The 12,698-nt window shown below is 40.0% G+C and overlaps 1 protein-coding gene across 5 annotated transcripts in view; it reads right to left on the bottom strand.

Annotated features, from left to right (window-relative positions):
* Positions 1–12,698, bottom strand: part of AFF2 (ALF transcription elongation factor 2) — a 359,241-nt gene that overhangs the window by 37,986 nt on the left and 308,557 nt on the right. For 4 of the 5 annotated variants that reach the window (XM_053955496.1, XM_053955492.1, XM_053955495.1 and 1 more), the window contains exons 10-11: positions 3,203–3,365; positions 1,666–2,685 (exon numbers count right to left, since the gene is read on the bottom strand). In XM_053955496.1, the coding sequence (XP_053811471.1) occupies positions 1,666–2,685; positions 3,203–3,365 (1,183 nt within the window). The remainder of the gene's footprint in view (positions 1–1,665; positions 2,686–3,202; positions 3,366–12,698) is intronic. The other variant, XM_053955494.1, reaches the window with a different exon arrangement.

The following is a 12,698-nucleotide window of genomic DNA, read 5'->3' as shown; positions in this document are numbered from 1 at the left end:
TTTGCTTTGGAAGACTCCCTGATGCATGACTTTTGTGCCTGAACTAGGACGATACAAGTAAAGCTGATTATTGCTCTGTCTCTAGAACCTTCATATCAGTCTTCAAGTCCACTAATAGATGGCTAAAACAAATCTTTTAATAGCATGATTTAGAAATACAAATTAGTCTCTCCCTACCCTGCTTTAACTCTTGGTATACCCTTAAGTCATCCTAATTGGCTTGTTTCCCCTTGGGTAGCAGTGAACAATCACATGACAACATTACAGGGGCTGATTCAGAGTCTAGCTTATGTTAGCACAGGCCCAGAGCAAGATTCTCCATTTTGTTACTTTCTGAATCAAACTTTCAGTTAAGGAAATGATGAGGTTCCACCTTTCATATAACTCCCCTTATTTTTTTTTCTTCCCTAGGAGCCCTCACTTTAGTTGCAAATAGTACTCTTGTGTTAGTCAAGATTCCTTCTCCATGATACAGACACTCCACTAATCTACCCAGGAAGAATTATTTTTGGTATAATTAATATGCACCCTAGTGTTCTCAGACATACATAAGTATGGACATTTATACATCCCTCTACCTTTTTTTTTCTCTTTCCTTCTTGCATCTCTGTAGTGTGCAGCTAGAATATAAATTGAATAAAAGCCTGCTGAGTTTACTCATGTGATTACTTTCACTTAATTCAGCAGGGAAGGAGCCAGTGCAGTGACTCATTTAGGCAGGGGTGTAGACCCTGTGTCTGCCTGGCATCGTCTGTCTTTGTCTTGCATTAATTTTCTTGTAACACTGGACTCCTCAAACTTAGAATTTCAAGAAGTCCATCAAAACAGACACCTGAAGTCATATTCACAATGATTTATAAAATTTGGAATATAAAAAAAATAAACCCTGATGACTTTTCATAGGCAGACCCGAGTACAACCATTTCAGCTGGAGAAACTGACTACAAAAATTCATTTAGGATATAAAACCTCAGTTTCTTTTCTGAAAACACATTTAGTTTGAAGCGCAATGTCATATCCCACAAGGTAGGATACCCTTGGGCATAAATAACATAAAACACACAATAAAACATAATGTCTTCAGTCAAAATATATTTGTTTTTTTGGGTAGCTGTGCAGAGAAAGCAGATAGTTAAGTAAATTATAATTCTATGGATCATATTTGTTCATACCACAAAACAATATAAAAATTAAATTCACCAGGAACATAAGCAAGCACCATTCCACTGACTTTGATGAAGCCTGTTTAAACCAGTGGTGAAAACACCTTAACTCTGCAGACAATAAACCTCTCCCTTCCAAACAGAAGTCACATTTTCTGAGTATGGCTGAAACTGTACTAATATGAACTCATCACTTTCTGCAGATTACAGAACACTGGAAACTAATAGGTGAGTGAGCAACTACAGTGAAAAACTTGTAAGAAAAATCTCAAAAAATACTTTTATTGATTTTGTCAGCTGGGGTTTGCTTTTTACTAGTTTCTGATGTTAATTTGTAGTGCACTTGTAAATGTCTGTCCTTTGTAAAACCAATAAAGCCTCAGTGCTCTGATGCCTTCCACAGCCCAGCTGCAGGTGCAGTGAGGAATCACTGCTTCTGGTCCTGACCTCCAAGGTGCTCAGAAATGCAAGTGTTTCCCTTTAAACAATGAAAATTACTTACCTTGTGTTTCCTTTTGGATTTTGTGGAGGGTTTTTCAGCTGCTGGGGTAGGGGACTCTCGAGATGGTCGCCTGTGTTTCACATTTGCCTCTCTTGGTTCACTTTTCACAGACGTGGTCTCAAAGGTTTCCTGTCCAGGTATCCTAGAGAGTAAACTAAGGTCTATTTTCACCCACAGAGATTTGAGTTCTTCATATTCTCTCAGCGGGGACAGAAGTTCATTTTGTACGATTGGGATAGGAGAAAAGATCTGCTCCTCCAGGTCATTGCTGGTCTGGTCAATGGATGTGTTGCTGCCATTGCTGGTTAAGCTACTTACGCTGAGGATGTTACTGCCAGAGTCCTTCACTTTGACACCACTGCCAGACCCAGTGCAGGCTGGCAGCACCTTTGCCTGCAAGCTCTCCTCCTGGTCTGTGTTTGAATCAGAAGTAGATGAATCAGTTTCAATGAACTCCCGGGACTTGGGGACAATTTTGCTGGGGCCTCTGTACTTTTTCTTCTCTGAAGTGAGACCTGTGCTAGTTCGTGGTTCTTTCCTTGGAGCTGTCTTCCCAACTGCTGCTTTAGTTCGAACCTTTGGCTGCTCGGGGGGTTCCTGTGTGTCTTTTTCTTTGGGAGTGTTGCTGGTATTATTTGGTTTGGGCCAGTTATACTCTTCTACACTGGAAGTCCTTTCTACCTTTTTGGGTTGCTTTTTCCCAGTAGTCCTTTGTGAAGTTGGCTCATTATGAGCTGGTGACTTCTGCTTGGAGCTTTTTGCCTCTGGGGTTTTCTGGGCAACCCGTGGTTTGGCTTTCTCTCGGATGGGACTAAGGATTGCCCGGTCTTTGGAATCGGTCGGGGGCAGGCTGTTGTTGAGCTTCCCTTTGTTTGGCCCTTCGGCCTGCTGGTTTGTCTGGGCCTGGGAGCTGCTCTCACTGTGAGGCTCATTTTGATTGTTGATGATGGTCTTGTTGTGGGGGTTCACCTTATTTAGCCATTTATCCAGCTGCCATTTGTTTGTTGAGGGGGGTTCGGGCTGCAGATTGAAGGATGACAAGAAACAAATCTCAGACAGAAGCAGTGTTCTTTCCTTTAAAATAGAACTTTTTTAATGTACCCTTTTATTTCGGTCAACTAGTGCTGACTGCTAGTTTTATGGGAGTATTTATGGAGTATTTATGGTTAATTAGGCTTCCTTATCTGGTTTACAATGTAGCCCTGGAGAAATTTAATACAACTAAAAAGTTTAGCTAGTCCCTGGAGAGACAGTTTTGTCATGTTGCCTTTCCTTAGTCCCAGCTGAATACTGTGTCAATAAAATCTTCTCTAGCTACTGGCGAAAATCGAAATATTTCTTTAAAGCAACTCAAATGTAGGCCAGAAAGATTCTTCCAAAAGCTAGAATGAGTATGTGGGTCATACATGTGAAACAGCAAAGGGAAAAGAAGTCAACAGCATCAAACAGCACAGAATTCCAACATGCCCCTAGCAGGGAGCGGGGCTTTGCTCCCCTCCACGCTCCCCGCTCTGGGGAGAGCTGAGGGTGGCCTCACCTCTGGCGTGGCACTGCGTGACTCCTCGTTGCACTCGCTGTCGCTGGAGCTGCTCTCGCTGTCGGAGTCGGACTCGGAGCTGCTCTCGGACTCGCTGGAGCTGCCGGAGCCGCCGCTGGAATGGGCCAAGCCAGTGGCGTGTGCCACTGGCACTGGCAGGCTGCTGCGGGGACAAGATCCTCTCTTAGTGTGCTCCTGGCTTTTTGCACGTGCTGCCCAGTGAACCCCATTCACACCAAATGAACTCAGTGTCACCTCCCTCTCCTGCAGTGCAGACCCACGAGAGCTCCAGGGGCTGTGCCACCGTGGAGCCACCAGAGGAGCTGGCTGGGTTCATGACTCATGGGACACATTGATTATGGTAATAACATTACCATCATCGTCACCCTCCAGTAAGAAACACTTCAGTGTCACAAGCCTGAGCTTATTAGGCCAATGATTGCAAAAACTAACAACCACACTTAAATAATTCATTAATGGAATCATGGTTTCTTCATTTTTTGCCAGTTCATTTATAATTTATGATCAAAGGAAGGACATCAGGCAACTAATATTGGACGGGACATTTTAAAAATTAATTTTAGTGAATACTTTTACACTGCAGTGTACAAAAACCACGTACTTTTGACAAGCCTCCAGGGAGTGCCTGAGAATTTTTTATTTATAGCTTTTTTCTCTCTCATATTTATGATAATGCACGGAGAAAATAGCATTCATGCTGAAAATAAGCTTCTCTGTGAAATCTATTTTTCTGTGTGTTCAACTGTCCTCCAAGATGTATTTATTAGCAGTGCACTGTGTCATTGTTTCTCCTCATAATTTGTTTCTAATCTAAGAGGTCACATGACCCCAGCTTTTAGCACTACAGAATTCTGCCAATCTGAGTCTTTATAAACTCTTCTTTAATTTCAACTTTTTCATCAGGGAGATAACCATAAGGTTATATGTCTCTTCAGCTGATCTATACAGGGACTTTTGGATGATTGATTTTAAATTTGTGAAGCTGACAAAGCAAAGTGTTTGAAAATTGACACCATTTGCTAGTACGCCTTTATGGATATTCAATACTTCACCTTAATATATCATACACTGTGTGTGTCCCATATTGAGTGATCCAGAGGTGCCTACAAGGTATAATACAGCTTTGTCTCTCTTTCTATTTGCTTTTCTATTTTTCTCCAAGAAGGATTCAACTAAACCAGGAATATGCTTTCCTTCCCTTTTCAAACCAAGTTGCTCTGTGCATCAATATGTCCTCTTAAAAATCCACAGAAACCAATAAACTGGAAAAGCCAGGGGAAGAAGCAAAAAAGAAAAAGCCAGAACAAACTGATGGGTGACCCTGCTCTGCTAGAATCTTTACAAGCATTGCCATTGGCTTCCGTGACAATAATAGATGGACTTTAATTTTCTTCTTACACTAAGCTACTTTCTCTCCTCCTTGTTGGTAAAACCTATCGCTTACACTGCGGTTGGTAACAAAACTGTCTCTTTGAGCCTGGCAATGGCCCTGCAGTGCCCATTGACAAAACAGCTTGGTGCTTTAGGGTGCATTAATGAAACAAAATTACTCACTTGGGTAATTGCTACAGATCACTAACTTTGTTGCTCATTAAGTCCATACACTTTTTATTTTTTTAATTCTTTTAGCGGCTCCTTACTCAACTAACTCAAGTAGAGCTACTTAGAAAATTTCAACTGGACATAAAAGACAATTCAAAGAACAGATGATGAAAACATACAGGCATTTCTGAAAGTATTATGGAAAACTAAACACTGCTGAATTAAAATGGATCTTACATTTTGTATTTAATAAAATTATTTTTGAAAACTGTTTTTATTTCTTCCTTTATCCCTCCTTTACAGTGAAGCTCAACAAAGTATAAGAAAACACACTTTTCATGCAGTTTTTTTACAGTAAACAAGGAAACAGAAAAGTGGAGAAAGCGTGATTGTAGGGGTGTTTGCCTGTCTCATCATCTAGTAATTTTGGTCTTTTTTTTTTTTTTTACTTGGAAAACACTAATAGTAGATGAAAAATGAGCTTTCATATTTCATTGCAAATGTTTCCAGGAAGAATAAAATAGAAAACACCACAACAATTCCCAGACTGAGGAGGCAAACATGGCAATTCCATTCTATAATGGAGCATCAGCCTTGAAAAAAAGTGTTATTTATGGAATCATCAGAAGACTGACATTGTAATTTAAAAACAACTTTCCCCCTAAATTTGAGAGCTTCTCTGGAGTGGTTTGTGCCCGGGCAACCACACAGAGGTGTGTGTGTGGGGCTGCACACACAGCTGTGCACATCTGCCTAAGGACATGCTCTGCTCTCAGGAGCGGCGTGTCTGCTCTCATTACAACAGTTGATGTAAGGAGTAACACCTTTTACCTTCGATCAAAGAAGGGAAAGGCAGCGCCCCAGCCAGACCCTTCCCACCTCTAAACACAACTTACCTCTCTTAGCACTCTGGGACTAACACTGTAGCTGGGATGCGCTCACAAAACAACAGGAGTCATTCTGGAGCAGACTGCAACTGTCTTAACAAAGGGCAGGAATAAAACCATGGAAATAGATAGCAGCTCCAACCTGGGTTTATTTTCTTTCTTTCTGCACACCAGCCTCAGTTGGAAAAAGCTACCATGTGCCAAACATTACTGAGCAATACCGCTCAGCAAGCATGCAGGAACCAGACAGGCTCAAAATAATGTTTTTCATACAAAACACAATGAGGTCATATTTTTCTTTCATCTGGGATAATAAAATTATGCCTTGGCTACACCGGGCAGTTTCATGCTGAAGGCATCATTGCTGATCCTTGTTACCAAAGTAGAAGCGTTCATTTTCATCATGTAGTTTGAGTTGAGAGCAACTGTGTATGCTTTGCAAAACAATCAGATAAGACCCAAAATGCCTTTCCTAGCATCTCACCCTACTAAAGATAGATCTAGTACATAGCTACAAGCACAATCAACTTCTTACAATGCAGTTCAGCAGACAAGAAAAAGGTATGCATACATTTCACAAACAAACAAACAAAAGCATAAAAGTGCATAAAAATGAACCTTTGCTTCCAATAAAATAACTTTAGTAGATATTCTGGATTGCCTTTTGTGATTTTTTTCCTTAAATATAATACATCTCTTAGTTCAAAAATACTTTGTTTGCACTCTTTCCAGAGATTTCTGCAGATATAAAGTTCAATCATGTTTTGAAAGATGTTGGGCTAGATTCTGCAATTCAAGCAGCTCTTATACAAATAAACTGGGCTTCCTCACATAGGTTTCAACTACATGAACTGGGGGTTGCTTCTTGAAGAGACTTTCAAAGCAAGCTTTGTTATGTTGCTAAGATCCAGACAAGGAATGCCAGTCCAGACAAGGTTTAAAATGGATTTAAAGCATTTTATCATCAGACACAAGTCCTCAAAGTGACTAAAGGGGGCAGGAAGGACTGATATTTGAAACTATTGAATTTTTATTTCCCGGCAGGAGATGAGGACTCATATTGTTCCTCAGTGTTTGGGTGGACAATGTTTTTATATCATGTGAACTGAAAAAAAAAATTAATAAAAACAATGCTGCACAATGGAACACAGCATTGTTTGGGTAAATAACACTTAAAAGAAAGCCAGTTCACTATTATCACTCGAGATTGGAGGCCCCTACTGAGACCAGTGACCTGCTATGCTGGATCTGTGTAAATACATGATGAGGCACAGTCCTTGGGCCAAAGAGCTTGCAGTGCAAACACACAAAGCAAACAGCAGAGGTATTACAGTCATCTTCATACTCAGTGTGGGCCTGTCACATTCTCTAAGAGCAAGGCCTCTCTGCAGTTAACAGAAACATCAGTTTTGCCCTCCTTTTAAGTTTGTTCTCGTTTTGCAAGCCCTGTGCTCAGCACTTGAGCTGAGTCCTGCAGGGCAGTCAGATGTGCTCTGCCCTGACGCAGAGCCCCGACCAGGCTGGGAGCAAAGATGTAAAATGACTCGGCAGGGAGACCCCCATGACTCAGACCAGATGGATCAGTGGCTGCTCACCCCTCTCCCGAGGAGCTCCTCCTGTGCCATGGGGATGAGAGCCCTGGAGTGAAACCCACACTCAGGGGGAAGGGCAGGCAGGTCTCTGTCCCTTGCTAAGGTCACCATGAGGATATCTCTAGCTGCCTGCAGACTGGTAAGCTGGGACCTGTTCTGAGAGAGGAGACCTGCACATCTGGAAGCCAGCTAGAAGGAAGCTCTTCTGCAGCACCTTCACCTGTCTCCCTTCTTGTGCTTTTGCAGTGCAAGCGTTTCCCAGTTCCTGATAATCGTGCACAACATGGCCACAAAGAATGAGATGAGAAATGCCTTGAAGGAGGGGACAAACACCAGTACCATCAGTACCTGGAGGATTTTTCAGCTCTTGCTGAGCAAGCTGAGCCTTGCAGCTGTGTGGCTGCTGATGGCTGCTGGTGAGGAGCTGCACTGACCTCATCACACACCAAGCATCTTTCTTTCACTGCAGTTTACTGGTACAGGTGATCTGCCCAAATCACTCTGAAGCTTGTTTTTCAATTCATGGGTTATTTTTCAAAAGCCAGTTAAAGCAGTCATGGCATTATTATGTGGCTGGATCATGCTGCAAAGAGAACCAAAGGTCTGATATGTGGCTTATGCTTTTTTTGTTCTTGTTGTCATCCAGACCATTATATTGGTTTCAACATATAATTTACTCTACTGTTGTTATTAATGATCTTCAAAATTAAACCTGGTAGCTACAACAAAGATAATGTTGTAAATGTAAAGAAATACTCCAGCTTGTTCACATCTAATAAGAAAAATAACAAACTTTTAACCTTGTAAATACAGATGTAAAAAAAAAAGTATAATTCAGACTACAGCAGTAAAACTCATCAAGGAACAAAACTTCCTAGCAAGTCCTTAGCTATCTCCCTGAATCTTTTCCCAATTAGATGTAGTCACGTTAATTGCTGTGAGGAGAATTTGGCAAATAGATGGTGCTCTCCAACAATAGGTTTATTCATTCTAACCCTTCCTTTTTAGGGTAATGATGAATCAGCCATTTGTTTCACTGTTCTACTCAGAAATCAAAATGTAAACTTAGAGAAAGCAGAGCATTGCTGGACAGTGGGAAATTGTAGATGGGAACTGACCAGTGAGTCAACAGTACATCCATGTTGGCAATGTATTTCCATTAGAAGCAGCACTCCACAAAGGTTGCTTTACTGCACAAGCCTGTATTCAGGGAAAATTCAACCCATGAAATATGGAAATGGCAAGGTCTATGCTCAAAAACTGACTACAGACATGACAGAGTAGTTGATCTTCCTGTTGAGGCATTGGATTGGGACTGAGATGAATTTTGCTTTTGGTCTGAGAAGAAAATATGTCTGTGCATCAGTTCCTGCTGAGTAAAAGAGGTTATGTGGCCTATCCTTAATCTGGCTTGTCTATTTAAAATGCAAATTCCTGAGAACAAAGAGTCTGATTCCACAGGGCACTGAAAACTGGGCACCCAGCTCTGAGCAAGACTTCTGAGCACTCAACTACACTGCAGCATCTACCAGAGCAGACAGCAACGCTTTTATTCGGATACTGTTGTTGCCCAACTCCCTACATTTTATTTGAAGAGACACAGGAACAAACCCTCTGGAGTTGTTCAGAAGCCAGCCCAATCTCTCCTTTGGACCTATTTCTACAGAAAAACTGCAAACCTCATGGGCATTACTTGGAGTTGCTGGACTCACTGAATTCTGCATATAAAAGGCTGTTTCATTATTCCAGCAGATAATAATAGTGCAGCACCTAGCAGATTAATATTTAGTGTCAGAATTTAATACCATAACTGTTCAATAACAAAGTTTTATTTCTCTTCTATTCTTACACCATTATCAGGAAGTAATATTCTCTTCTAATTTGAAAGGGAGCTGCAATTTTTTTTTTATAATGAATTGCTCATATTTTTATCTTCAAACTTATATACGCCTGCCATTCGATTGCTTTTTAAAGAAAAGGATTGCCCTGGATGATTTGTTCACTGCCTTTCCATTGGTTAGTATTAAATTATTTAACATCAGGCTGGTAGAATTCAAATCTAAACTTTCAAAGATTGGGTTGACACAGGAACTGAAAACCTGTATCAAGGCTTCTAAAATATTAATCAGCACCCAGGTCAATGAAATGAAATGAAATAAGGTGTGGAAATTGTTGCTTCAACTAACATTAGCATGTGTAGTAAGACATCACTTATGATGGCTCTCTCATTTCAAAACACATGGAAAGGGAAAACCTCTCTAATATGTTATTCAGGATGTGGCAGCTGATCTGCCTGTATCAATCCTGAGCACTGTAATGCAAGTAGGAGCTCTGATTTATTTGAGGGGGAGGGTAGTTTACAAGATGTTGTACGTAAAAAGCCACAGCCTCATTTTACTGTGTTCAAAAGTAACTGTTTTAATCAAAGGCTGTTTATAACAAGGTTGATAGAGCTACTGAAACAGATTTTTTTCATATACATATAACCCTTTTATACTTCCAGCTTTAAAGACCATAAAAAAGGATAGTAAAGATGAAAGAAATAAAAAGAATGACAGAGCTAACTCCTATGAGCCAGAATCTATGTCAAAGCAGAACTAAAGTGATTGACAGCTTGCATTAGTAATGAATAGAGTGGGGAAAAGCTGCCAAGAATCCGTAACAAGGTCAAAGCCTTCCAATAAAGAATTACATTAGCCACAAATCCTAGGTGGAACTGTGTATATACATCTGCAATGTGACTTCAACCGTGGCACTGTTTCTACTGTCCTATTCTGACTCTTTTCCAGTTTTTTATTCCTGGGTTTCAATAAATTCTAACTCCATCACACCTGTGATAAAGAACAGGTATAGCGTATCAACTTATGATACTATAAAAAAACAAACAAAAGAGGAGGAATTTTAATGCCACATTTCTAATGGTGCACATAAAAAACTTTCTGAACTATTGGTATGGTAATCACTCTCTTTCCAGTATCACAGCACTGTTATACACACTTGACATGGAAGAGAAGGGTATTTTGCATATTAAAAGCAATATTGTATCCATGATGCTTGCGTGCATCACTCTGCTCACCTCAGAATTTAGAAACAATTTTGTGAGCTTGATATTATTCACGGAATGCAATGTATGTAGGCTTTTTGATGTACAATATTTTAGTGAATACATTCAAGTGTCAGAGAGCATTATTTGTACTGTGCCCTGATGTGCTACTATTTGCCTGGCATCTGGAAGAACAAGGATACTCTCTCTTACTGTGAGACTCCAAAGGGTCTCATTTGATAAAAATGGAACCACTTTATTATATCAATATTGCTCCACTGAATCAAACTAGATATGAGGATTGATACATAGAAAAGTCTTTATTTTCCGCAAAGGAAATCCTGGAATACTGCATTTTTCAGTACACTTTGCAAATCTTCTGTGGAAGTGCAGAAACACATATTCGCCCTTCTACAGTTCACAATTTCAAGTGAACATAAAATGTTTTTTAAGAAGTCAGTTATTTACACTTTGATTTTATTTACTACAGCAGAAAGTCCAAGTTTGGTCATGAAAAAAACCATCCAAAGTGAACCTCTAAAAGCAAAGTGTTGTGTTTTTTCTCATTCATGTATGGCAGAAACTTAGGCATGTAACATTCTAAATGAGCTACCCTTCTCATTCTAACTCAGTTCTGCTTCAGCTCTAACTGAAAACAGAATCCAGCTTGCAGAGTCCAGTGGGAAGACAACTGTGGGCTTTGGGACCAAATCACACTGGTGCAGATGGATCCACATGACACCTCCAACTCCTCAACATTTCCAGTCTCATCTGTTATCTGAGGAAAGCTAATTTTACTATGCTGAGCAACCCAGCAGTAAGAAAACATTAGAAAGTTGGAGGTTTTTTTTTCCTATTTCCATGTAAAACAACACCTCTGTGCTTGAAAAGGTGCCAAAAGGCATATCCTGATTTTCCAAAGCTTTATGGCACACATGAACACTTTACACCTGAGCACTGAACAAGTGTCCCAACATGAGCTCATGAAACCACGGGAGGATTTCCTCTCCAGGGGAATCCGTTGGGAACAGATCAGCAGTAAAACTGGTTTTACTGACCAGAGCAAAGGGGAGGAATTGGGAACAAAAGCCAGAGGAGGAAAAAAAGGCTGTTGCAGGGTGTTAAAGCTGTCCATATTTAGAAAAGACCCAAGATGGCTCCAACTGCAGTTATTATCAGGAGCATGATGAGTAAAACAAGCAATACAGAAGGGGGCAGAGATAAAAACTGAGTATAATCAGAACAAATTGGGTAATATTTGACTAAATGAGCTTCAGCTGCTCACAAACTGGTAGTAGTCTCCATGCATTATGCACTGTAGAAAGAATGAAACTGCAGGATTGGTGCTACAGGCATGGTTGGTCATAGGCATGTACTACAATGACTAAGGCACAAATAATCCACCTCTGTGGAAATGACTGATGCACCTTTGTAAAGAGAGACAGCCCCGTGGTTACAGAACCAGTCCCACACTTCAGAACACTGCTTCAATTCCTGTGTCTCCCTGGGATTCAATGGAGAAAATAATTGAATTCCTGGCACTTCCCCCTGTCACTAATACATGTAGTATTGTGAGACTCCAAGCATATTTACGTTCATCAGATTGAATTTGTAATAACAGGGACCACAGAAGTACACAGGCACTCATGAAAACCACAAGTAGACACTTTGTTTCACTGCTACTGCCATAACAGTAAAAAGGAATCATCATTATTAATAATGGGTAATTACTCTGAAATAGTTTTTAAAGAAGTATTCCTAAAGGAACATGATGAATTTATGACACACCACCAGAGCCTTTCATGGATATAAAGATGTACTTCAGCACACATGACTTGTTTTTTGAACAAGGAGAAAGCTGTCTAGTAAAATATTAATAAAGCTGAATGCTGAAACACAGGTGTCTTCCTTACAATTCATTTTAAAATGAGATAGAAGGCTCCATTTGGAGTGAAAATCTTAACCTTCAGTATATTTATGTTTAATATGATCTCCTGTTAATGCTGCTGATTTTAGACAGTTACATAACACTGCTTTATAGACTTAAAAAAAGGTATAAAATCTATTTAGGATTAAATATCATCTTGAATGCTCTTATGTTAAGAACAGAGCTAAATTGTTTAGCAGCATCCACCCTTAATTATAACATACGTAGGTATTAAGGAAAAAAAGGTGCTCCTCTGAGTGATAAATGGACCTAAAGATCCGTCACAACATTCACTATAAATCACAAAAGACCATTAATAAACAGTCAGAAAAAAAATGACAGTTACTACAAGTATCTGCTCTCATACTCTGCCTAATACTATCACTGTCATGTTTAAACCTGACATCTTAAATCTTTGACACGAAAACCCTTTAAGTCAAAAAGGCTCATCTATTTTAAACAGAATCTTCTATGCTTGTTATTT

The sequence above is a fragment of the Vidua chalybeata genome, chromosome 14, assembly GCF_026979565.1.
Source record: "Vidua chalybeata isolate OUT-0048 chromosome 14, bVidCha1 merged haplotype, whole genome shotgun sequence".
NCBI classification, from domain to species: Eukaryota; Metazoa; Chordata; class Aves; order Passeriformes; family Viduidae; genus Vidua; species Vidua chalybeata.
Note: the sequence above shows the minus strand (reverse complement) of the source record. Positions and strands in the feature narration are given on the sequence as shown.